Source organism: Salvelinus alpinus, chromosome 35, assembly GCF_045679555.1.
Source record: "Salvelinus alpinus chromosome 35, SLU_Salpinus.1, whole genome shotgun sequence".
NCBI lineage: Eukaryota > Metazoa > Chordata > Actinopteri > Salmoniformes > Salmonidae > Salvelinus > Salvelinus alpinus.
This window is the reverse complement of record NC_092120.1, coordinates 9,520,861-9,548,528: the sequence shown is the minus strand read 5'-3', so window position 1 is coordinate 9,548,528 and position 27,668 is coordinate 9,520,861. Positions and strand designations below refer to the sequence as shown.

At 43.0% G+C, this 27,668-nt stretch overlaps 1 protein-coding gene across 2 annotated transcripts; it reads left to right on the top strand.

The window, feature by feature from the left end:
• Positions 1 to 27: 27 nt before the first annotated feature.
• LOC139564677 (uncharacterized) lies at positions 28 to 27,661 on the top strand. Of its 2 annotated transcripts, none has more exons than XM_071384416.1 (12): positions 28 to 161; positions 522 to 637; positions 1,795 to 1,904; positions 2,123 to 2,269; positions 2,373 to 2,525; positions 2,722 to 2,843; positions 2,930 to 3,053; positions 3,903 to 4,007; positions 4,243 to 4,311; positions 11,082 to 11,135; positions 15,432 to 15,572; positions 26,755 to 27,661. In XM_071384416.1, exons 2-12 carry the CDS (start codon positions 571 to 573, stop codon positions 26,929 to 26,931), a joined length of 1,269 nt encoding a protein of 422 aa, XP_071240517.1. In that variant the 5' UTR covers positions 28 to 161; positions 522 to 570; the 3' UTR covers positions 26,932 to 27,661. The 2 variants fall into 2 exon arrangements, with proteins under 2 accessions (XP_071240517.1, XP_071240518.1); XM_071384417.1 differs by lacking the exon at positions 28 to 161 and adding an exon at positions 267 to 285.
• The last annotated feature ends 7 nt before the right edge of the window (positions 27,662 to 27,668 follow it).

Genomic DNA, 27,668 nt, shown 5'->3' with positions numbered 1-27,668 from the left:
ATATGATTGTCGTCGGTATCAGACTAGCTAGAAGTATGTCATTCGTCTATTTACAACAGCTGTTTGGAAATGTGTATTGAGTGACGAAAACGCTCGTAGCTGTGGATTGGTCCAAATCCAGAATGTTCTTGAGGCACGGGCTCCGGCTTGGCAGCCCATTGGTGAGTTCAGACTGTCAATTATTCACATCATATCTTTCTCGACTATTTTCCGTCTACATTACCGCAATGACGTTTGTTTCAACACTTTATCAATGGAATTTCATCAAAGACTCAACTAATTAAGGTTGTATATAGTACATGAGACATGAAAACGCAACATCAAATCGATTGCCTTTGGCATTCTCAAACAGCGACTGTTCTTACTGCCATTCACATTTAACTGGAACTGTTTGTCCACTATCATTCTCCGTAGCTGCTGGGTTAGCAGTACTGAGCATGTGAACTCACACCATACGCAGTACTGCGCATGTGCACTCACACCCTACGCGTGGACTAATTTATCCCCATATTTTTTTACAGTGATTCTAACATCAATTATAAAACTTGATTACAAATCGTCATTGTTGTAATGGGAGGCCAAACCAAGGGCAAAAAGAAGAGCAAAGCCAGGAGGAAAGATCCGCGCTCTAACGGAGGTATGTTAATACAGTAACTAACGTGTTAGCTAGATCGCTATAAAGGACAACTAGTGTTGTTGTCCATGTGTGATATTTGTTATACTATGTGTGATAGCTACAGTGTCTTCAGAAAGTATTCATACCGATTGACTTATTTCATATTTTGTTGTCTTTACAGCCGGAATTCAAAATGTATTACATATTTTTTTCCCCTCACCCTTCTACACACAATACCAAATCAAATGTATTTATAAAGCCCTTTTTACATCAGCAGATGTCACAAAGTGCCTATACTGAAACCCCAAACAATGCAGATGTAGAAGCACGGTGGCAAGGAAAACCTCTCTAGAAGGCAGGAACATAGGAAGAAACCTAGAGAGGAACCAGGCTCTGAGGGGTGGCCAGTCCTCATCTGGCTGTGCCAGTAAGGCCAGATTGTTCTTCAAGATGTTCAAACTTTCATAGATTACCAGCAGGGTCAACTAGTAATCACAGTGGTTGTAGACCACCGGTCGGTACCTCAGGAATAAATGTCAGTTGGCTTTTCATAGCCGAACATCCAGAGGTCGAGACAGCAGGTGTGGTAGAGGTAGTCGAAAACAGCAGGTCCTGGAACAATGTACAGTAGCAGTAGCACGGTGAACAGGTCAGGGTTCCATAGCCACAGGCAGAACAGTTGAAACTGGAGCAGCAGCAAGACCATGTGGACTGGGGACAGCCAGGAGTCATCAGGCCAGGTAGTCCTAAGGCCAGGTAGTCCTGATGCATGGTCCTAGGGCTCAGGTACTCCGGGAGGGGTGGGAGAGAGAGGGAATTAGAGGGAGCATACTTAAATTCACACAGGACACCAGATAAGACAGGAGAATTACCCCAGATATAACAGACTGACCCTAGCCCCAGGCACATAGACTATTGCAGCATAGTCATTAGGACATTATGGGGGTATTGTGTGTAGGCCAATGACAAAAACATCACAATTTAATACATTTTCCATTCAGGCTGTAACAAAACAAAATGTGGAAAAAGTCGAGGGGTGTGAATGCTTTCTGAAGGCACTGTAGCTCGCTAGTCCACTCTGAAAGAACAACCTAGCGAGCTAACTTGCTAGTTAGCTACTGTAACTGTAGCCAGACTTATGTAGGCTATTGTTGACAATATGGACTGTGTTACAACAGGCTCTGGATTGGCAGGTCTGTCACCTCAAGATAGAATGAAGCTGAAGATGCAGGAGAAAGCCAAGAAAAAAACTGCTGAAAAATATACTGTCGAACAACTATTGGAGAAGGTAGAACACAGACACACACACACACACACACACACACACACACACACACACACACACACACACACACACACACACACACACACACACACACACACACACACACACACACTCCAGACATACTCTCTCTTTCTCCTGTTTCAGATGGAGTCAGAAGTGTACGGACAGTTTGGAGTTTGCCACATGCTGTACACTAACATCTGTCCTGTGTTGTGTTTCAGACAGAGGAATGTATGGACAGTTTGGAGTTTGAGATGGCGGGGAGGTTCTGTCAGCGAGCACTAGAGGTGGAGCCTGACAACCTCCTTACCCTGGACCTGCTAGGACACATCCACTCTGAACTGGGAGACACACAGAGGGCCAAGGAAATATCCTTCAGTGTGTGTGTATGGTGTTTGCATGCATCTCTGTGTGCATGTGTGTGTTGTGCAAATGCACATGCGTGTGTGTGTTCCTTAACCCCAGCTCTAAGTGTTTCTGCATGCAGTGCAGTTGAGTCCTGAAGAAGGTCATAGTAAATACATGTCTCTAGGGCAGATACACACAGGCCAAGAGGCTGTGCAGTACTACACCAAAGGAGTACAGATACTACTGTGTATGCTGGAGAAACACGCACAAGCCACAGTGAGTACACGCACACACACACACTCATGGATCTTGTTGAATGCATGTCTAACACAGAACACTAGGAGGAGCTGTTTCTTCAGTCTGAACACTTCTACTGACTGTGTCACAAACTGACTATCATAAACTGACTGTCACAAACTGGCAGCCAGAGATGCTGAATACTTCTACCTCAACCATCCCCCTGTCACCCCAGGCAGGAGCAGGAGCTGAGGCAGCAGCCTCCCCACTCCAGGACTCGGGGTCAGAGATCCTGATAGGCAGAGACGTGTGTGTGGCCTACTGTTCTGTGGCAGAGATCTACTTCACTGACCTCTGGTAACACAAAAATCATATATACATTTTTGTAACCTGAAAGGCCTGTTGTGTATTGAATTCACAGATTTGTGTGTGTTTGTGTGTAGTATGGAGGAGAGGGCAGGAGATCAGTGTCGAGAGGCCATAGAGCGAGCGCTGACCTATCATCCTGACAACCCAGAGGCTCTACAGCTGATGGCCAGCTACCTGTTCAGTACAGAGAAGAACCAGGTCAGTACACACACACACACACACACACACACACACACACACACACACACACACACACACACACACACACACACACACACACACACACACACACTATGACTATAAATCAGAGGCAGTTATGTCTCACGCTAAATTATCATCTTGTTAAAGCAGCGATCAGAGTTAATTCATGTGAGAAAATGGAATCATATGCCATTAATCTGATGAGCTAGGCACACACACATTAATCAGTTTATGACAGATATTAATGCAGAATTAGTTATGAAGCAGATGCATTTGGACACAGGGATCACATCTGACGAAGAGAGGAGGAGGAAAGTTGGGGAGAGAGAGAACAAAAGAAAGTGATGAGGGGAGACAGAAAAATGGTCTATAACTGAACAATCAGAGCATTTGCAATTGTCATACAATTTTATGATAATCTGCTAGTCCTAGCACTGCAATGAGACAGGCCTCCAATTGTTCGGAGAGCCTTAATCTTTAGGGAGCAACAATAACAGCTAGCTAAGGATTTACTCCTAAATGACTCTTACATTTCAAAGAGAAGACAAGTTTTGGAATACTGCAGCTCTTCTCAAGGTTACTTTTGTAAATATCTCCTCCAGCCACCAGATGGCACTGTGGCTCTAACTAGATGGAGTTGATTTGACAGTTGTGTGTAACCTTTATTTAACTAGGCAAATCAGTCAAGAACAAATTGTTATTTACAATGACGGCCTACCCCGTCCAAACCCCGACGACACTGGGCCAATTGTGCGCCGCCCTATGGGACTCCCAATCACGGCCGGATGGGATGCAGCCTGGATCAGGGGAGCAGATGTCAGATTTTTTTTGTGTGTGTGTGTGTAGGAGGGGAAGGAGTACCTGATGAGGAGTGTGGATGCGTGGCTACCTGCCCTGAAACAGAGTGAAGCTCCACCCAGCAGAGAGGACATAGAGGAGGAACACACACAGGTGAGAGACTTATACCACACACACACACACACACACACACACACACACACACACACACACACACACACACACACACACACACACACACACACACAGGCGAGTCAAACAACCCAGAGCATAAAAGCCAAGTCAGAGGGCCAACTTATCGCTCCGTGTGTGTGTTTGTGTGACTTTGTGTGTATCTGTGTGAGAGCAATTTTGTGAGTGTGTCTAACTGGTTTTGTTCCCTTTCCAGAGTGACATCCCACCATATGAATCCCGCATCACCACGGCCAAACTCCTCATAGAGGCAGAAGAGTATGAGGTAGGAGTATGTGGGTGTAGGATGAGTTTTATCTGTGAAAAGGCCAGTGCTCTGTATTCTTTATCTTTGCCAGAGATCATCTTCAATAATAGAGGAGTGGTCTTTACCCAGAGAGAGAGAGGTAAACGGAGGGAGGAACAGAGATGATAGGATAGAGGGCTTTAGAAAAGATCTGGAGGGAGAGGGGTAGAAAGGTGTGTGTGTGTCTGACACATTGTTTGTCTTCATCCGCCTGCATGTGTCAGCAAGCCACACACACTACAGACTCAGTGCATTTATTGAGGAATCAGAAACAATTGAGGTGGAGATGAGGATGAAGATTGCTGTGAGCCTGGAAACATTCACCACGATAACAACAAGATGGAAGCAGCAGATAACTGGAGAACAGGAGATGCAGGACAAGATTAGTCAGATCTAGAGTAACTGAGACTATTTTAGTCTTCTATTGTTAAAGAAATTCTAATTCTGTGTTTCCACACAGCAGTGGTAAACCTAGAGGCAAGTCATTAACATCGCAGTTTTCAACTCTAAACAACAACAACATTCTAACTCATAAATTACACACACACATCGGAATCGAATAGGGAATCCGTTGTTAAACAGCGGAGAAGAAGCATTTGACCCTAGTAGAGCAGAGGGAACGAGGGAAGGAAATGGAGGAGAGGAAGACGGTGGTTATAACCAGGGTCAAATATAATTAGCAGAGGCTACGAATACGGATTTCTCACCCACTTCCTGCCAATGGAAACTTTTTTCTCATAACGATGGATCCGAACGTTCTGCACATGTTATTTTACACATTCAAGTTTTTCTCTTTACTGTACGCTTTACTCACCTTCTTCTGAACCCTTAACCAATTTGATATTTCTGAACAGCTGAAATAAAAACTCAGTGGTGATACACTATATATACAAAAGTATGTGGACACCCTCAAATTAGTGGATTCGGCTAATTCAGCCACACACGTTGCTGACTGGTGTATAAAATCGAGCACACAGCCATGCAATCTCCATAGACAAACATTGGCCGTAGAATGTCCTTACTGAAGAGCTCAGTGACTTTCAACATGGCACCGTCATAGGATGCCACCTTTAACATGGCACCTTCAACATGGCACTGTCATAGGATGCCACGTTTCCAACAAGTTCATCAAATTTCTGCTCTGCTAGAGCTGCCTTGGTCAACTGTAAGTGCTGTTATTGTGAAGTAGAAGGAACAAGAACTGCTCAGCCGCAAAGTGGTAGGCCACACAAGCTTACAGAACGGAACCGCTGAAGCGCAAAGTGCGTAAAAATCGTCTGTCCTCGGTTGCAACACTCACAACTGAGTTCCAAACTGCCAAAGAAGCAACGTCAGCACTATAACTGTTCGTTGGGAACTTCGTGAAATGGGTTTCCATGGCTGAGCAGCCGCACACAAGCATAAGATCACCATGTGCAATGCCAAGCGTCGGCTGGAGTGGTGTAAAGCTCACCGCCATTTGGCTCTGGCGCAGTGGACACGTGTTCTCTGGAGTGCAGAATCACGCTTCACCATCTGGCAGACAGATGGACGAATCTAGGTTTGGCTGATGCCAGGAGAACGCTACCTGCCCAAATTCATAGTGCCAACTGTACATTTGGTGGAGGAGGAATAGTCTGGGGCTGTTTTTCATGGTTCGAACCCATAGTTCCATTGAAGGGAAATCTTAACGCTACAGTATACAATGACATTCTAGACAATTCTGTGCTTCCAAATTTGTGTTCAGCATGACAATGCTCCTGTGCACAAAGCGAGGTCCATACAGAAATGGTTTGTTGAAGAACTTGACTGTCCTGCACAGAGCCCTGACCTCAACTTGGGATGAATTGGAACGCCGACTGCGAGCCAGACCTAATCGCCCAACATCAGTTCCCGACCTTACAAATGCTCTTGTGGCTGAATGGAAGCAAGTCCCCGCAGCAATGTTACAACATCTAGTGGAAATCCTTCCTCAGAAGAGTGGAGGCTGTTATAGCAGCAAAGGGGGGACCAACTCCATATTAATGCCCATGATTTTGAAATGAATTGTTTGACGAGCAGGTGTCCACATACTTTTGGTCACGTAGTGTATGTATTTATGCAGTTGAAGTCGGAAGTTTACATACACTTAGGTTGGAGTCATTAAAACTCGTTTTTCAACCACTTCCCAATTTTCTTGTTGACAAACTATAGTTTTGGCAAGTCGGTTAGGACATCTACTTTGTGCGTGACACAAGTCATTTTTCCAACAATTGTTTACAGACAGATTATTTCACTTATAATTCACTGTATCACAATTCCAGTGGGTCAGAGGTTTACAATACACTAAGTTGACTGTGCCTTTTTAAAAAGCTTGGAAAATTCCAGAAAATGATGTAATGGCTTTAGAAGCTTCTGATAAGCTAATTGACATCATTTGAGTCAATTGGAGGTGTACCTGTGGATATATTTCATGGCCTACCTTCAAACTCTGTTGCTATTTGCTTGACATCATGGGAAAATCTAAATAAATCAGCCAAGACCTCAGAAAAAAATTGTAGACCTCCACAAGTCTGGTTCATCCTTAGGAGCAATTCCTAAACGCCTGAAGGTACCACGTTCATCTGTACAAACAATAGTACGCACGTATAAACACCATGGGACCACACATCCGTCATACCGCTCAGGAAGGAGACGCGTTCTGTCTCCTAGAGATGAACGTACTTTGGTGCAGAAAGTGCAAATCACTCCCAGAAGAACATCAAAGGACCTTGTGAAGATGCTGGAGGAAACCGGTACAAAAGTATCTATATCCACTGTAAAACGAGTCCTAAATCGGCATAACCTGAAAGGCCGCTCAGCAAGGAAGAAGCCACTGCTCCAAAACCGCCATAAAAAAGCCAGACTACCGTTTGCAACTGCACATGGGGACAAAGATTGTACTTGTTGAAGAAATGTCCTCTGGTCTGATGAAACAAAAATAGAACTGTTTGGCCATAATGACCATTGTTATGTTTGGAGGAAAAAGGGGGAGGCTTTCAAGCCGAAGAACACCATCCCAACCGTGAAGAACAGGGGTGGCAGCATCATATTGTGGGGGTGCTTTGCTACAGGAGGGACTGGTGCACTTCAAAAAATAGATGGCATCATGAGGAAAGGAAATTATGTGGATATATTGAAGCAACATCTCAAGACATCATTCAGGAAGTTAAAGCTTGGTCATAAATGGGTCTTCCAAATGGACATTGACCCCAAGCATACTTCCAAAGTTGTGGCAAAAGGGCTTAAGGACAACAAAGTCAAGGTATTGGAGTGGCCATCACAAAGCCCTGACCTCAATCCTATAGAAATTTTGTGGGCAGAACTGAAAAAGCATGTGCGAGCAAGAAGGTCTACAAACCTGACTCAGTTACACCAGCTCTGTCAGGAGGAATGGGCCAAAATTCACCCAACTTATTGTGGGAAGCTTGTTGAAGGCTACCCGACACGTTTGGCCCAGTCAAACAATTTAAAGGCAATGCTACCAAATACTAATTGAGTGTATGTAAACTTCTGACCCACTGGGAATGTGATGAAAGAAATAAAAGCTGAAATAAGTGATTCTCCACTATTATTCTGACATTTCACATTCTTAAAATAAAGTGGTGATCCTAACTGACCTAAGACAGGGAATTTTTACTTGGAATAAATGTCAGGAATTGTGAAAAACTGAGTTTAAAAGTATTTGGCTAAGGTGTATGTAAACTTCCGACAACTGTATTTGTTAACAAAAAATCAAGACCTAGAATTGCCTTTGGTGTATCCCACAAAAAAGGTTCACTGTTATAAGCTAACTTTTTTTGAATTTAAGCAAAATTCCCCAAATTCCCGGGCTTAACTTCGGAAACCGGAAAGTTTCAGACCCTTTGCAAACCTAGTCCCCAGCACAAGGTGTACCTGTGTAATAATCATGCTGATGGATTATCTTGACAAAGGATAAAAGGCTGTCTAACAGGGATGTAAACAAATTTGTCTGTTTTATTGTATATTACCATAGCACAAGACAAACGTAGTCTACACGTTGCATTGGAGTGATATTAAAGGCCCAGTGCAGTCAAAAACGTGATTTCCCAGTTTTTTTATATACTCGACCAGTTTATTAGGCACGCCAGTCAAGTACTGGGTTGGATCCCGCTTTGCCTCCAGAACAGCCTGAATTCTTCAGGGCGTGAACATGTTGCTCAATTGGTATCAAGGGACCTAACTTGTGCCAGGAAAACATTCCCCACACCATTACAACACCCCCACCACCAGCCTGTACTGTTGACGTTAGGCACAATTGGGCCATGGATTCGTGCTGCTTCCACAAAATTCTGAATTTGTCGGACTAGGCAATGTTTTTCCACTCCTCAATTGTTCAGTGTTGGTGATAGCGTGCCCACTGGAGCCGCTTCTTCTTGTTTTTAGCTGATAGGAGTAGAACCCAGTGTGGTCGTCTGCTGCATTAGCCCATCCGTGACAAGGACCGACGAGTTGTGCATTCTGAGATGCCATTCTACACACCACTGTTGTACTGCGCCGTTATTTGCCTGTTTGTGTCCTGTCTGTTAGCTTGCACCATTCTTGCTGTTCTCCTTCGACCTCTCATCAATAAGCTGTTTTCGCCCACAGGACTACCCCTGAAATAATGTTTTTTTGTTTGTCGCACCATTCTCTGTAAATCGTAGACACTATCGTGCATGAAAAGCCCAGGAGGCCGGCCGTTTCCAAGATCCTGGAACCGGCGCTCAGTCACTTACGTCAGTCATTTTGCCCATTCTAACGTTCAATCGTACAGTAACTGAATGCCTCAATGCCTGTCTGCTTTCTTTATATAGCAAGCCACATGACTCACTGTCTGTAGGAGTGAACCATTTCACAATTTTTTGTAATTGGGTGGTGTACCTAAATATATGGCCACTAAGTGTATATTTTCACACTATAATAATAATACTGTGAAATTGTGTAAATGATCATAATGCCCTTTTAGTGTAAGAGCTGTTTGAAAAGACCACCTAAAGTATCAGCCTGTTTTGGTTGGATGCAGTTTTGGCCTACTTGGTGACATCACAAGGATGTCACCAGTGTATTTTTTGTTGTTAATAGACCAATAAGAGAGTTCCAAACCTTGCTGCCAATAACAGCTAGTTTTCAGTTTTCCCCTCCCCACTCAGACCAGTCCTAGCTAAATTCTTGCTTGAAAACTTGCTCTTTTCTATGAAGCTATTTTAGTTTATTTTTGACCATTTTAATTGAAAACAATCACAGTAAGGTACTTAATTGTTACCCAGAAATGATTTGATATTGATATGAAAAATAAATAAAAATGCTGCATTGGACCTTTAGGTCAATACCAAGTGTCAAATAGATCACTTTGTAATCTCCTGCCGTATGAGTGAAAAACAAAGGTACGGGAGTCTGACTGAACAGACACTAATAAAGACACTTCAAACACACACAAGCATGCTCACGGCTACACACAGACACACACACACACAGAGAGAGTTATAAAGGAGCTACTCCCAGGAGGGTGGTTTCTAACTGGTCCTGAAGCAAAGGGGACGACACGTTTCGTGTGTGTATTTGTTGTTGCTGTTGAGTAATCTGCAGGCAACGTTGCTAAACAGAATCATTTTACCAGAGTGCAGCGCACGGATAGGGACAAGACAAATGACTATAATAGTCTGGAGGGCTGTCTCGCTCTCTCACACACACACACCCACACACCGTTTCAGAGACAGAGATGCAGGAAAACCAAAGCAACTGTGAATGAATCTGTGTATTTCAACTAAGTGAATAATGCAGGAGGTACATGTATATAAAGAACATATAAACAGGTAAAAGTACCCAGCAATTCACACAGGAATAATATTTTGTCCTTTCAAGAGGTGGTGTCATGACAACCAGTCTTAGAGTTGAGTTGTTGTTGTCATCATGGGTTGTCGTCAGGGGATTGTCTGTGTCTGTCGTGAGTTGATGTCTGTTTTCTCGTAAGCTGTTCCTCAGTGGTTGGCTCCTTGGAGGTCTGGAACTAACACCGATAGTTGGGTGTTTAACTACATCGGCTAAATAGTTTATTGATCAACCTCAGCTCTAATACAAAACATGTACTCTGTAGATCATCAGGAATGAGATGTTGATTTCCCTCTAATCAGAATGTGTTAATTAATAAAACTTAATACCTCTCAGCAGGTAATCAGCCACACAATTAATCAACACACACACACACTCCGTCTCTCGCATACACAAGTGATGATAAAAAGTGCAAGAGGGATGAAGAAAATGGGACAGGTAACTCTTTGAAGAGGAAGAGATGCGTGAGATCGTGTACACTGGGGAACTAGGTGAGGTGAACTAGTCTGGAATCATCAGCACAGGAGGGTGTGGACTGGTGATCAGGTCCATTGATGAGGACTAGCTATTGATCATGACCAGTTCTGTATTGGTTGTTGAGGTCAAGGAGTATTGGACAGGAGGGATATTGACTGATTATTGATAGTAATCATGAGATTAGCTTCGTTGTCTATTGATGACTGTGTAAGCTGTCTTGTTGCTATTGACGACCGTGTCTATGGAACACTGGGTTTTGAGAGTCTGATCAGACTCTGATCACATCCATTGATTAGGGTGGCAGAGAGAGCGAGATGTGTGTGACAGGAAACACCTCGCTCTCTGCCTCCACACACATAGCGACTCAGGCTAGGAGCAGGATGTGCTTAATGTTTAATGAACAATGGAAATGATGGTTTGTGTGTTTTTATGATTTCTCTCAGACAGCAGTAGATGTGTTGGAGGGTCTACTAGAGGAAGATGACGAGGTGGTACAGGTAAGTCATGATGATGATGTCAGTTTTTATTTTACATTTTTTACAATACAAAACATTCACATACAAACGATAGCATACAGACGCACACAAACATCAACAACATCACCCCTGCCCAGGCCCACCTGCTCACACCCCCTTCTCCAGCACCCGCATCACTCTCTCCGCCACATGGCCTCAGACTGCACCATTTTGTTTCTCTCTGTCGCCCACGCACTTTCAACATTTAGACAATAAAACATTTTACCTTTTCCATTATGTTAACAATGGATTGGTTGATTTGCAGTTTTAAGTATACGTTTTTTCCAGATTGATGAAAAAAGTATCGTCCAACCCATCGGGTATCTCACTGCACCCTCATATACCGTGTCTTGAAATACAGTATGCAGACAGACTGATTAAAAGTTAATTTACATGAATACTTTTGACAGCCAACTTTCTAACTCTGCCCATAACTTTTGGAATTTATCATTCCCAGAAGGCATGGATTATTGAGTCATTGTTAGTTTTACACTTAAGATATGACTCTGCCGTTGTGATGTAGAATTTTCAGAATTTTGTCTCTTGTATAAGAAATGCTATACATTAGTTTATACTGGATTAAGCATAAACTTTGTTAACTGTAATTCCATTAGTTATTATTCCCTCCATCTTGTGCCAATATTAGTTATTTTTAAGTCTTGGTTCTAATAGTTTATATATTTTTTTTCTAAGAGATTGTCAGTTGGATAGTCTTTCTGCAAGGTTTTGTATACCTTACCTATCATATGAATATCCTTTTCTGACTCAAATGGTATTCCCTCAAGATTGTGCTGATGTCCAAAAGTTTTCAAAGTAAAATTTCTTGATATGAAACTTGGGGTGGCAGGTAGGAGCGTTGGGCCAGTAACAGAGATTAAATTGAATCCCAGAGCTGACAATGTAAAAATCTGTCGTTCTACCCCTGAGCAAGGCAGTTAACCCACTGTTCCCCGGGTGCCGATAATTTAGATTATCAGCACCTTTCTGATTCAGAGGAGTTGGGTTAAATGCGGAAGACACATTTCAGTTGAATGCATTCAGTTGTACAACTAACTAGGTATCCCCCTTTCCCTTTTTAAGTTGCATGTATTTGAAAATATCTACATTGGTCAGTTCAAAATTGCTTTTTAATTCTGTCATGGAAATACATGTATTTCCTATTACCAAGTAATTTATGGTTTCTATGCCTTTAGTTTTCCATGTGGGCCATTTTATCATTGTATTATGAAAAGCTATCCAAGGATTGTTCCATAAGGTTTAGGAAGTGATTGGTTCTTGAAGAATACGTTACATTTTCTTCCATATTTTTATAGTGTTCTTAACTATGAAGTTGTTAATGTTTTTAGCTTTATCCTTTGAAAATAGACACGTGAAAAGATTCTGGGGCAGTTTTCTTTTCTGTGTCTGAAGTGAGCAGGAGACACACCTGCAGCCTCCGTTCAGTTCTCTCTGCTCCAGAGCCATATTAGTATTATTTGCAAGAGATGTGTGTGTGTGTGTGTGTGACAATCTAACCTCAGTGTGCTCATTCTTTCTCACCCTTCCTCCTACACACCTCGGCTGACAGATTGAGAGCAGTCACTTGCTCAACCTTTGAACTCATTCAGGAGACACCTGCTCTAAGCAGAAACACTCACATATATATACACACAGACAGACAGACAGACAGACAGACAGACAGACAGACAGACAGACAGAGTTTTAACTCCTATGAATATACAGTAAATCAAATCAAATCAAGTTTATTTTATATAGCCCTTCGTACATCAGCTAATATCTCGAAGTGCTGTACAGAAACCCAGCCTAAAACCCCAAACAGCAAGCAATGCAGGTGTAGAAGCACGGTGGCTAGGAAAAACTCCCTAGAAAGGCCAAAACCTAGGAAGAAACCTAGAGAGGAACCAGGCTATGAGGGGTGGCCAGTCCTCTTCTGGCTGTGCCGGGTGGAGATTATAACAGAACATGGCCAAGATGTTCAAAATGTTCATAAGTGACAAGCATGGTCAAATAATAATCAGGAATAAATGTCAGTTGGCTTTTCATAGCCGATCATTAAGAGTTGAAAACAGCAGGTCTGGGACAGGTAGGGGTTCCATAACCGCAGGCAGAACAGTTGAAACTGGAATAGCAGCAAGGCCAGGTGGACTGGGGACAGCAAGGAGTCATCATGCCCGGTAGTCCTGACGTATGGTCCTAGGGCTCAGGTCCTCCGAGAGAGAGAAAGAAAGAGAGAAGGAGAGAATTAGAGAGAGCCAAGATTTTCTAAATGTTCATAAATGACAAGCATGGTCAAATAATAATCAGGAATAAATGTCAGTTGGCTTTTCATAGCCGATCATTAAGAGTTGAAAGCAGCAGGTCTGGGACAGGTAGGGGTTCCATAACCGCAGGCAGAACAGTTGAAACTGGAACAGCAGCAAGGCCAGGTGGACTGGGGACAGCAAGGAGTCATCATGCCCGGTAGTCCTGACATATGGTCCTAGGGCTCAGGTTCTCCGAGAGAGAGAAAGAAAGCGAGAAGGAGAGAATTAGAGAGAGCATACTTAAATTCACACAGGACACTGGATAAGACAGGAGAGGTACTCCAGATATAACCAACTGACCCTAGCCCCCCGACACATAAACTACTGCAGCATAAATACTGGAGGCTGAGACAGGAGGGGTCAGGAGACACTGTGTCCGATGATACCCCCGGACAGGGCCAAACAGGAAGGATATAACCCCACCCACTTTGCCAAAGCACAGCCCCCGCACCACTAGAGGGATATCTTCAACCACCAACTTACAATCCTGAGACAAGGCCGAGTATAGCCCACAAAGATCTCCACCACAGCACAAACCAAGGGGGGGCGCCAACCCAGTAAAGTGTTTGTTTTGTCAGTAGTGTTCTCGAGCACCATCAGAATAACACAACTGGAAATGACGATGACACAACCTAGTCTAAACCCTCTACCCACAGCTCAAACTGTTTTGTGCTAACCATTCTTTTTGATAAGTCACCCACCTCGGGAACTCATGCATTGTTAATGGACCCAAACAGCTGCCAGTAGTCAAGGTGGTGGTACCTAACTAACTCCCTGTACAATGTAGTACTTTGTCAACAGGTTTGGTAAACTTGGAATTCTGACTCTTTCTAAGTCTTTACGTAGACCTTGTTAAAACTATTAAAACTCTCTAGAACCAGATGGTATCTGTGACTGTTGTCTCATCCAAGAGGACTGATTGACACCTACTTACTGTAGACTTATCAGTAAGAGAGTAACGTGTGGGTGTTGTGTGGATTCTCTGAAGTTCTTAATTAGCTGGCTCGTTAATTTTCTGAGACGAGTGGTGGGTGTGCTCATGAAGAGTGTGTGTGTGTGCTTAGTTTAATAGAGCCATAAATACGAGCAAAACAGACCATATTTCATAAACACTTTGAAAGAGACTTATTCTAATGGAGTTTCTTTTGAGGAAGCAAAGACATTCTGATTGAAGTAGCAACCCAGATCTAGACACGCACATGCACCTACAGGTCAGTGTGTGTATTCAAACCGCTATGCTCAACTTAAGTTACGAAGTTGTAGATCCGGTCATGAAGAGGATGCTTCTAATAATTGTATAATCATTCAAAAGGCATAAAGTTATGTTCAGCCTTCAAGCCTCTCGTCTTCATGAGTGTGTGCGTGCATGCATGGGTCTGCTGATAGAGTTGGAGGTCGCTGTTGTTTTCTGCTGTAAAATGAATAGTAAATGAGAGGAATGTTAATGTCCTGCTTCTGCAAGAAGTGTGGGTGGCTGATCCTTGGCCTCAGATGAGACACACACCCACACAAACTTCTGAAGTACAAGTGTGCTGTGTGTTGTAGGTGGAAGGATGAGGGTAAACTATGTAGGGTATGTTTTAATGTGGGTGTGTACAGTATTGGTATGAGGGAGAGAGAATACAACAGGTAGTTGAGAGGAGAGAAGGAATGGAATGTGTGTAGCTGTGTTTTGTCCTTTAGTCTGTAAGTTGTGTGTGTGTGTGACAGCACTTTCAGATTGGCGCGTGGAGACGGAAGTTTGCGAAGACAAACTGCTGCAGCACAGGCCCAGCTCTTTACCATAGTGGCAGCTCATGAGGATGCTGTGAGCATTTCAATAAGTGCCTCCGGTGTGTGTGCGCGTGTGTGTTAAGCCTGTTTGTCACAGTTCTAGGTACAGATTTCTCGTAGACTAGACCGTTAAATGTGTTTCCCCTGTCATAGCTGAGCTCACTTAATAAAATACATATTTCTTTCTCTCTCTCTCTCACAGGTGTGGTATCTCTCAGGCTGGGTGTGTTACCTGCAGATGGAGGAGAGAAGAAGGGAGGAGAGAGAAGAGAGCGATGAGGAGAGGGAGGAGCGTGAAGCGTTGAAGGAGGCGGCCAGATCTTACCTGACCAAAGCCAAGAAGGTAAACACACACACACACACACACACACACACTGATGAGGCTATGTATTGATGTAAGTCTGTTTGGTTGATATTGTACTTTCAGCTTGTACAGTCAGTAATACACAAGTATGATACAGAGCTTCACTGCTGGCAGGGATTCTGAAATGTTAACTCTATCTTAATCGTTTTCTTACCTCGAGAAGCTACGTGTCGGTCTTAGAATTTGGTGTGTTTTTGTGTGTGTGGTGTGGATGTGTTTAACTATACTTGTGGAGACCAGAAGTCCCCACGAATAGTAAACAAACAAAAGGGGAAGGTTAGAATTAGTTTTAGGGTTAGGAGCTAGGGTTCATTTTTAAGGTTAGGGTTATTAGGTAAGGTTTTGGGGTTAAGGTTAAGGGTTAGGGAAATAGGATTTTGAATGGGACTGAATTGTGTGTGTGTCCCCACAAGGTTAGTTATACAAGACTGTGTGTTTTAGTTATGCGCGGGTCAGCTGTTTGTTCAACCACCCATAATTGCTAATAACCCATCCGCAACCGCCAAACTATGTGCAACCGCCAACCATCCGACCCGCTAATATAGAAAATGCGCTGTACAGTCAGAGATTGACTGGGGATGCAGGATTTATTTTTTTACGCCTAATTTAGATAGGCCTATTTTTCTGCTTTCCAACATTTTGTTAGGCGATTTGTTACTCAACTTGTCTATAATTAGATACATGCAGCTTCTGTCATTTACTTGTTGCCTTAGAACAGTGGTTCCCAAACTTTTTATAGTCCCGTACCCCTTCAAACATTCAACCTCCAGCTGCGTACCCCCTCTAGAACCAGTGTCAGCACACTCTCAAATGTTGTTTTTTGAAATCATTGTAGTCTGCCATACACACTATACAATACATTTATTAAACATAAGAATGAGTATGAGTTTTTGTCACAACCCAGCTCGTGGGAAGTGACAAAGAGCTCTTATAGGACCAGGACACAAATAATAATATAATAATAATCAATAATTTAGATCTTTATTTAACCATTTAACCTTACATATAAAACCTTATTTGTTCATCGAAAATTGTGAATAACTCACCACAGGTTAATGAGAAGGGTGTGCTTGAAAGCACATAACTCTGCAATGTTGGGTTGTATTGGAGAGAGTCTCAGTCTTAAATAATTTTCCACACACAGTCTGTGCCTGTATTTCGTTTTCATGCTAGTGAGGGCTGAGAATACACTCTCACATAGGTACGTGGTTGCAAAGGGCATCAGTGTCTTAACAGAGCGATTTGCCAAGGCAGGATCTGGCAGTGGCTTCTGATTTAAATAACATTTTCACAGAACCGCTTGTTGCAATTTTGATGAAGCTCTCTTGTTCAGATATCAGTAAGTGGACTGGAGGCAGGGCATGAAAGGGATAACGAATCCAGTTGTTTGTGTCATCCGTTTAGGGAAAGTACCTGCGTAATTGCGCACCCAACCTACTCAGGTGCTTCGCTATATCACATTTGACATTGTCCGTAAGCTTGAGTTCATTTGCACACAAAAAATCATACAATGATGGAAAGACCTGTGTGTTGTCCTTGTTAATGCAGACAGAGAAGAGCTCCAACTTCTTAATCAAAGCCTCAATTTTGTCCCGCACATAGTTGTATATAGTTGTGGAGAGTCCCTGTAATCCTAGATTCAGATCATTCAGATGAGAAAAAACATCACCCAGATAGGCCAGTCGTTTGAGAAACTCGTCATCATGCAAGCGGTCGGACAAGTGAAAATTATGGCCAGTAAAGAGAACTTTAAGCTTGTCTCTCAATTTTAAAAAACATGTCAATACTTTGCCCCTTGATAACCAGCGCACTTCGGTATGTTGTAAAAGCATTACATGGTCGCTGCCCATGTCATTGCATAGTGTAGAAAATACACGAGTTCAGGGTCCTTGCTTTAACAAAGTTAACCATTTTCACTGTAGTGTCCAAAACGTCTTTCAAGTGGTCAGGCATTCCCTTGGCAGCAAGAGCCTCTCGGTGGTTGCTGAAGTGTACCCAAGTGGCATCGGGAGCAACTGCTTGCACGCATTACCACTCCACTATGTCTCCCTGTCATGGCTTTTGCGCCATCAGTACAGATACCAACATGAGCAACAGCTACGTTTGGCTACATACGGACCGTTAGTGGAATTCCCGCAAGAGAGTAACGGTTAATGTGATTGGATGCTAATTATTTGACTAGTCTACATGCATTTGAAACTGTATGTATGTGTATATATATATACAGTGGGGAGAACAAGTATTTGATACACTGCCGATTTTGCAGGTTTTCCTACTTACAAAGCATGTAGAGGTCTGTAATTTTTATCATAGGTACACTTCAACTATGAGAGACGGAATCTAAAACAAAAATCCAGAAAATCACATTGTATGATTTTTAAGTAATTAATTTGCATTTTATTGCATGACATAAGTATTTGATACATCAGAAAAGCAGAACTTAATATTTGGTACAGAAACCTTTGTTTGCAATTACAGAGATCATACGTTTCCTGTAGTTCTTGACTAGGTTTGCACACACTGCAGCAGGGATTTTGGCCCACTCCTCCCTACAGATCTTCTCCAGATCCTTCAGGTTTCGGGGCTGTCGCTGGGCAATACGGAGTTTCAGCTCCCTCCAAAGATTTTCTATTGGGTTCAGGTCTGGAGACTGGCTAGGCCACTCCAGGACCTTGAGATGCTTCTTACGGAGCCACTCCTTAGTTGCCATGGCTGTGTGCTTTGTGTCGTTGTCATGCTGGAAGACCCAGCCACGACCCATCTTCAATGCTCTTACTGAGGGAAGGAGGTTGTTGGCCAAGATCTCGCGATACATGGCCCCATCCATCCTCCCCTCAATACGGTGCAGTCGTCCTGTCCCCTTTGCAGAAAAGCATCCCCAAAGAATGATGTTTCCACCTCCATGCTTCACGGTTGGGATGGTGTTCTTGGGGTTGTACTCATACTTCTTCTTCCTCCAAACACGGCGAGTGGAGTTTAGACCAAAAAGCTCTATTTTTGTCTCATCAGACCACATGACCTTCTCCCATTCCTCCTCTGGATCATCCAGATGGTCATTGGCAAACTTCAGACAGGCCTGGACATGCACTGGCTTAAGCAGGGGGACCTTGCGTGCGCTGCAGGATTTTAATCCATGACGGCGTAGTGTGTTACTAATGGTTTTCTTTGAGACTGTGGTCCCAGCTCTCTTCAGGTCATTGACCAGGTCCTGCCGTGTAGTTCTGGGCTGATCCCTCACCTTCCTCATGATCATTGATGCCCCACGAGGTGAAATCTTGCATGGAGCCCCAGACCGAGGGTGATTGACCGTCATCTTGAACTTCTTCCATTTTCTAATAATTGCGCCAACAGTTGTTTCCTTCTCACCAAGCTGCTTGCCTATTGTCCTGTAGCCCATCCCAGCCTTGTGCAGGTCTACAATTTTATCCCTGATGTCCTTACACAGCTCTCTGGTCTTGGCCATTGTGGAGAGGTTGGAATCTGTTTGATTGAGTGTGTGGACAGGTGTCTTTTATACAGGTAACGAGTTCAAACAGGTGCAGTTAATACAGGTAATGAGTGGAGAACAGGAGGGCTTCTTAAAGAAAAACGAACAGGTCTGTGAGAGCCGGAATTCTTACTGGTTGGTAGGTGATCAAATACTTATGTCATGCAATAAAATGCAAATTAATTATTTAAAAATCATACAATGTGATTTTCTGGATTTTTGTTTTAGATTCCGTCTCTCACAGTTGAAGTGTACCTATGATAAAAATTACAGACCTCTACATGCTTTGTAAGTAGGAAAACCTGCAAAATCGGCAGTGTATCAAATACTTGTTCTCCCCACTGTATATATATATATATATATACACATACATACAGTTGAAGTCGGAAGTTTACATACACTTAGGTTGGAGTCATTAAAACTAGTTTTTCAACCACTCCCCAAATGTCTTGTTGACAAACTATAGTTTTGGCTAGTCGGTTAGGACATTTGTGCATGACACAAGTCATTTTTCCAACAATTGTTTACAGACAGATTATTTCACTTATAACTAACTGTATCACAATTCCAGTGGGTCAGAAGTTTACATACACTAAGTTGACTGTGCCTTTAAACAGCTTGGAAAAGTCCAGAAAATTATGTCATGGCTTTAGAAGCTTCTGATAGGCTAATTGACATAATTTGAGTCAATTGGAGGTGTACCTGTGGGTGTATTTCAAGGCCTACCTTCAAACTCAGTGCCTCTTTGCTTGACATCATGGGAAAATCAAAAGATATCAGCCAAGACCTCAGAAAACAAATTGTAGACCTCCAAGTCTGGTTCATCCTTGGGAGCAATTTCCAAACGCCTGATGGTACCACGTTCATCTGTACAAACAATAGTACGCAAGTATAAACATCATGGGACCACGCAGCCGTCATACCGCTCAGGAAGGAGACACGTTCTGTCTCCTAGAAATGAGCGTACTTTGGTGCGAAAAGTGCAAATCGCTCCCAGAACAACAGCAAAGGACCTTGTGAAGATGCTGGAGGAAACGGGTACAAAAGTATCTATATCCACTGTAAAAAGAGTCCTATATCGACATAACCTGAAAGGCCGCTCAGGAAGGAAGAAGCCACTGCTCCAAAACCGCCATTAAAAAAAGCCAGACTACGGTTTGCAACTGCACATGGAGACAAAGATTGTACTTTTTGGAGAAATGTCTTCTGGTCTGATGAAACAAAAATTGAACTGTTTGGACATAATGACCATTGTTATGTTTGGAGGAAAAAGTCTGGAGGCTTGCAAGCCGAAGAACACCATCCCAACCGTGAAGACGGGGGTGGCAGCATCATGTTGTGGGGGTGCTTTGCTGCAGGACGAACTGGTGCACTTCCGAAAATAGATGGCATCATGAGGTAGGAAAATTATGTGGATGTATTGAAGCAACATCTCAAGACATCAGTCAGAAAGTTAAAGCTTGGTCACAAATGGGTCTTCCAAATGGACAATGACCCCAAGCATTCTTCCAAAGTTGTGGCAACATGGCTTAAGGACAACAAAGTCAAGGTATTGGAGTGGCCACCACAAAGCCCTGACCTCAATCCTATAGAAAATTTTTGGGCAGAACTGAAAAAGCATGTGCGAGCAAGGAGGCCTACAAACCTGACTCAGTATCACCAGCTCTGTCAGGAGCAATGGGACACAATTCACCCAACTTATTGTGGGAAGCTTGTGGAAGGCTACCTGAAATGTTTGACCCAAGTTAAACAATTTAAAGGTAATGCTACCAAATACTAATTGAGTGTAAGTAAACTTCTGACCCACTGGGAATGTGATGAAAGAAATAAAAGCTGAAATAAATAATTCTCTCTGCTATTATTCTGACATTTCACATTCATAAAATAAAGTGGTGATCCTAATTCACCTAAGACCGGGAATTTTTACTTGGATTAAATGTCAGGAATTGTGAAAAACTGAGTTTACATGTCCTTGGCTAAGGTGTATGTAAACTTCCGACTTCAACTGTATATATTTTGATGTGAGTCACATTTTTATTTGGCGTACCCCCGACGTCATTGCGTGTACCCCTGGGGGTACACGTACCCCAGTTTGGGAATACCTGCCTTAGAAGACTAAATACATATTTTCCGTTGAGCAAGAGGTTATGTATACATCGATAGAATGAATGCTTCAATCTAGTTGACATTGGTAAAGTTCTCTTTCATCTCTGTTTCTCTCGCGCAGCAATAACCCCAAAAAACGGGAATGAGTTTCTGTGCAAAATGTCCAAATTACCAACATTTTACCAGTTAGAGGGAGTTAAAAGCTGTGAAAACGACCCAACATGTTTCTGATAAGATTTCATTTTGGCTTGGATGCCTATTTTATGTGGTTGAAATACTATCAGCTTTTTCGATGCTGGTAAAGATGGGACCATTTCTGACAGTCCCTAACCGCGCATTCATTCTCTCAAGATACATAAATAATATTTCTCCACTGCTCTTTCTAAGTCAAAATTTACATTTGGTGTATAATTTTACTGCAAGAACTGCTTAATTCTGCAGGAGTTAATATTAAGACTGTGAGTGGTTATAGACCCACAGTTAGTGTCCAGATTTCAGTTCCTATTCCATTTAACCCATCTGAACAGTACAGGTCCCTTGACATATTTGAAGTCCCAGTCTTGTGACTGTCAGATTTGTATAGCTCCTCACAACCATCACACATCATCTTTCCCATATATGACTTTTCTGGTCCTCCTTCTCTTTATTTTAAACTCCATTTCGCCGCTTTTCTCTTATTGAATTATATGCCGACATTGTCCTTTTTGCCTCAGTAGACCAACTTGAACTTTTTCTGCCAGTGTTCCCAAAAGCATTTGGCAATTGCTGTGTATTTGGCGCCTGTACAGTTAGGCCCTGAAGCTTAGGCTTACACACTGACGTAAGATACAAATAATTAAACAAACCCCCAATGTAACCTTTAGTTATGAATTGCACAATAATTATACATTTATATGATTTTTTTCTTTATTCAACCCGCCCGCCTGCCACCCATCAGCCCTTAATCCACAAAATAAACCTGCCCACCCCGCGGATATAACTATGGGGACTGTGGGTTAGCGTCAACCCGCGCATTGCTAGTGTGTGTGTGAGAGTCTTCCCTCGTAACAGACCAGTGTTTGTGAGCATGCTAATTATTAAAGTGTTCAGTCTCAGAGTTAGTCAGAAAAACAGAAAATGTTAATGAGACCTAGTTCACACTGGCTTGTTTAGACACAAGTCCACTTCTAGCATACTTAATTATGTTGTTAGCACTCTTTGTGTGAGTGTGCATATTTAATTACATTTTTGCATGTCTGTGTGTGTGCATGTGTCTGTGCACATTTGATTATGTTCGTTGAAATATCTCCATTATTAATTTCCCGTCTGATGAATGTGCTTCACCACATTACTTCTAAAGAGACAGACCCTGTTTCTCTTCGGCTCTCTCTCATGGAAGGTTACAAGGGGGTTGGATGATGGTTGACCTTGACACCCCTACAACCATCTCTCAACCATTCTGAGAGGAGAGAAGAGGAGCTGTAAACTTTTAGCCCCTTATAAAGCCACAAATAGCTGTATGCAATTTGTATGTTTGTCACAGGACACAGGCATGAACGCCATGCATAATGTACACACATACACACACACACACACACACACACACACACACACACACACACACACACACACACACACACACACACACACAGGTAGTGGTGTGAACAGTACATGTCTTTGGCAATGTATCTCTCTCTAGGGGAGTCGTACACACATACGTGCACACACCAGGGTTTCTGTTAGCTGACAATAGCCGGCTTTCGGAGTAAAATATATATATTTTTCAGCCTTTAAATAAAACTGTCCAGCGAAGAAAAAGAATCCCATGGCAAAATATAGCTTTTTGGAAATACCAGTTGTTGTAAACATTTGACCACTCATGCTTAATGGTCTATAGGTTAATTTGCATAATTTCGTGGAATTAAATTGGCGCGCGTGTACGTTCGTTAGTCGTTATGTTTATCACATGCTCACAGCATACAGACACAGAACCTATGAGAGGAAAATCTGTCAGACAGCGCGAGAGCTGCTGCTACAGCTTCTCAAACAGCTCATTAGTTGCTGCTGGAGTTAAAGGTGCTCTTATAAGCCCAGTCATTCTAAAACAATTCTAAATCCACGATTTAAAAAGAGCTAGGACTACTATTTTTATTTCTCAACTGGTAGGCCTAATTGAAGCGCACTTCCCATTCGCCATTCAAGTGCATGTAGGCAACTTTATGCAGGCTTCAGGGAGTCGCACATCACTTTGCAATGAGCTGGAAGCCAGTATGCATTTTGAAAACATACTTAATTGTTTGAAACCTGAACATTTTACTTCATATGATGAGGCATGTCTTACCTTGCTTCAAAGTAAAATCCGACCGTAGAACTGGGGAGGCAATTATTTATTTATTTGTCCAGTAGCCAAAGGCACAATCATAGTCATATTAGCAACCCATGCTAGTTGTTGCATCTTTAAATCTCCCCTCTTTCTAAATTTCGAATGTATATTTTTCATCTGTCACATGAAACTACTCGCATGTGCGGTTGCTTTTGACAACAGTGTCTTACCACTAATTGCGTACATTCGCGCGTAGCCTTGTGCACATTGCTGCGCTTATAATGTGAAGAATGAATACTTTATCAACGTTCTAATCTGTTGCATCAGCCTCATTGCTTATACATGTTTTAATGTAGCCTAGGCCTAATGGTTGTATGAATTTGGGATCTATTGTCCCACAACTGTCCCAGAGTCTGTTTGGAATAGGCTATTTCTTTCTCAACAAGCTGACCAATAGAATAGGTCAACTTTTCTACTATGTGGATAGTAGATTGACATAGGCTAGTGATTTGTCTGTTACTCGTCTTGTTGGCTGAGGAAAAGTATATGTGGCAGTTATTCTAACATCTTCAAATTGCTCATCAGAATTCGGTAAGACGGACGCACACAATTGCATTGTCGACTTGCATGTTCTGAGTAACCATTATCTAAATGTGAGTTCTGTTATTCTGAGCACCGTGGGTGGACGCCCTAATCAGGTTAATTATTCTGAGCACCGTGGGTGGACGCCCTAATCAGGTTAATTATTCTGAGCACCGTGGGTGGACACCCTAATCAGGTTAATTATTCTGAGCACCGTGGGTGGACGCCCTAATCAGGTTAATTATTCTGAGCACCGTGGGTGGACACCCTAATCAGGTTAATTATTCTGAGCACCGTGGGTGGACACCCTAATCAGGTTAATTATTCTGAGCTCCGTGGGTGGACGCCCTAATCAGGTTAATTATTCTGAGCTCCGTGGGTGGACGCCCTAATCAGGTTAATTATTCTGAGCTCCGTGGGTGGACGCCCTAATCAGGTTAATTATTCTGAGCACCGTGGGTGGACGCCCTAATCAGGTTAATTATTCTGAGCTCCGTGGGTGGACGCCCTAATCAGGTTAATTATTCTGAGCTCCGTGGGTGGACGCCCTAATCAGGTTAATTATTCTGAGCACCGTGGGTGGACGCCCTAATCAGGTTAATTATTCTGAGCACCATGGGTGGACGCCCTAATCAGGTTACGCACCCAATGCATATAGGTCCGGTAAATCTCTCAAATGTTTGTGAAGTTAAAATGCTGCCGGTCAAATGTCCGGCGCCACATTTTCCTAACAAAAACCCTGACACGCATACACACACTATTAACACTTCACCACTCCTGGAGTTCACTCACTCCTTTCAACCACAGCATTAAAATTACATCACACACATACCCTCCAAGTCATCCATACCCTAAGGGATCGCCTTTAGCTCATCAAAGAGTAAAACGCTTGACCTCCACTTGCTCCTTCCCACACACACTAATTTATACACATACACTCTTTTACTCCACACACACAATGCTGCCTCTCTCTGGGATGTTTTTACTATTGATTTCACCTCCTCTGCTGTTAACCATACTCCACCATCCCTCAGCCTCTACTCCCCAACACTCCACCTCTCACATCATTCCCTACCCTGCCCTCCTCATCTCCTGAGAGAGTGTGTGTGGGTGTGTGTTTCTAGGTTGGAGTTTGAGCAGTGATCTGTCACACAGACAGGAAGGTCACTTGTGGAGCAGAGAGAGAAGGGGGGGATGGAGAAGGTGAAGAAAGTAGTGTGGGTCAGGAGGAAAAGGTGAAGCATGGAGGGAGTGGAGACACAGCAGGAGAGATTTGTGGGAAGTTTGAGAGGAGCTGAGATAGGAGAGGGGGATTGTGATTTAGAGGGAGGTGAGGAGAAAATCCTTGATCTCTATTAGTCACACAAAGAAAGAAAGAAAGAAAGAAAGAAAGAAAGTAAGTCTATCATTAATTTTGCCTCAAGGGCACATCGACTCGCTTTCACAATTTCTGCTTAGCTTTTTATATGAGATATGTGCCATTTATTGTATGTACACTTAATCAACCTGAACCTCAAGAAAATATATAGGGATCAGGAGAGGGGAGGAGGGGAGAGAAAGAGGAAGGAGAGTTCGAGAGAGGGTGAGATAGTTAAAGGGTTCATTTCCCTCCTCTCTCTTCACAGGTCTCACACACCCTCACCCCCTGTCACAACGGCTTAGGAAAGACGTGTCATTGGGGGGGTGTGTGTGTGGCAGTGGCCAGATGTGCCTCAGAGTTTCCAGGCTTTGAGGGAAAGCTTCTTCTTCTCACACACAGAGAAAGACACAAACACTCTCTCACACATACACACCACACAGACAGCCAACCTGTGAAAGAAGGGAGGAAAACTTACATTACTTTAAATGAGAAATGGGTTTAATTGATTGTGTGGCTTTGCTGAGCTCAGCACTCTTCTCTAATGTATAACACTGTTTATTTAACTAACGGCTATCGCAATGAAAAATGATACTATCCTGGCAGATGCGTTCCTCTTTATAAATGAGTATTCCATAAACGTCACAGCTTAAGTTGAATAAGTACATTTTATCGATATGCCATGCTACTCAAGTGATCAGCTTGAAAATGAAGGATATCAACTGTCTCCAAATGAGCTCCTAGGGGGCCAAGCGTCTTCAGTCAGGGCCTACTGCTTGGTGACTGTTCCTGGGGCAACACCAACGCATGCACGTACGCGCACACAAACTATTTTGGCCGGGTTACACTGGCAGTGTGAAGGTGATCTGTTCCTGCTGCTGTTTGTACTTTGTGTGCGTGTGCACGTGCGTGCGTGCATGGATGAGACAGAATAATGCAGTTCAGCCCAGATTCTCAGACCTGCTTATCTCCCTCACTAGAGGAGAAGTTGTTTCGAGCAAAAGGAATGTGTGTGTGCGCGTGCTGATTGCTGTGGTAGTGGGTTCCGTTCTGTTATCAGTCCAGTGCTTCCACTCAGGCAGAGTTTTATACACCGGGAAATCTACTGGTCCCGTCTACAGGGGGACCAGCTTTTGTAATGGTCCCGCTTCACAGCACATTTCACTGAGATAACAACAGCAATACTGTGTATGTGAGAGAGAGCAGAGAAATATCCTATCCGCTTTCCTTGTTCTGCTGAGCCCAATACACCAGGAAAGAGGCATTTTTCACATTAAGTCCTGGTGGAAACGTGCATGTATGTAACAAACTGTGTCTCTCTCTCCAGCTGTACGTGAAGTTGCACTGTGACGACGGGCCCATACTGGAGCACATAGAGCAGCTGCTGGTGGAACTGGGTGGTGAGACAGAGGGGGAGGAGGAGGAGACAGACCCTGCCCTGGATGAAGACTTTGAGCCCAGCAGTGACGATGAGGAGGAGGAAGAGGACGCCATGGAACATTGACCACACCCCTCTCTCTCTCTCTCTACCAGTGATCTAGTGGTAAAACAGTGGGTTAGTAACGCTGAGACGTTCGTGGTGAATAAAGTAACGCTCCCTATATTTCCAATGTCTTTTTCTGCGATAGGTGGGGAAATAAAAAAGTACGTAAACAGTGTTTAGACTGCATACCACTCTCTACTTTTATAGTGCACTATTAACTCGGACATTAAATAAAGGTAAAGTTTATAAAAAATGTAGTTTATAAAGACCTCTTACCTATCTCTGTACACCTCACAAACTAGACCCAGATGCAACACTTTGTTGGAAAGCAGCAGATGGGCCCTTGAGAGGGGATGACTGGGCCCTTGAGTTTTCTCTGAATCTTTCTCTCGCTCGCTAGATATTGTCTGTATCGTGTTCTCAGAAGTGCCTTTCTGCTGTTCAACCCTGAGTTTCCCAGAATCATATGACCTCTATCTGTCATGTTAGTGCTGAATTGTTTTCTGTATTAGAAAGGAGTGATTGACATGTCGACACAAGCTTTGTTTCCATTGTCCTGGAATGAACCAAATAAAAAAACTACTTGGATACTGTTTTGAGAGAAAAAGACAAAGAACAATCTGCTTATTTTTTGGATACATGTTGTAATAATGAGGTGAATGTTTGCTTCCCTTCATGACCCAGACTCACTTTAGAAAGAGATTCCAATATGAATGAGACCTGCTAAAATAAAGAACTAATACAGAACAGATTCTGTA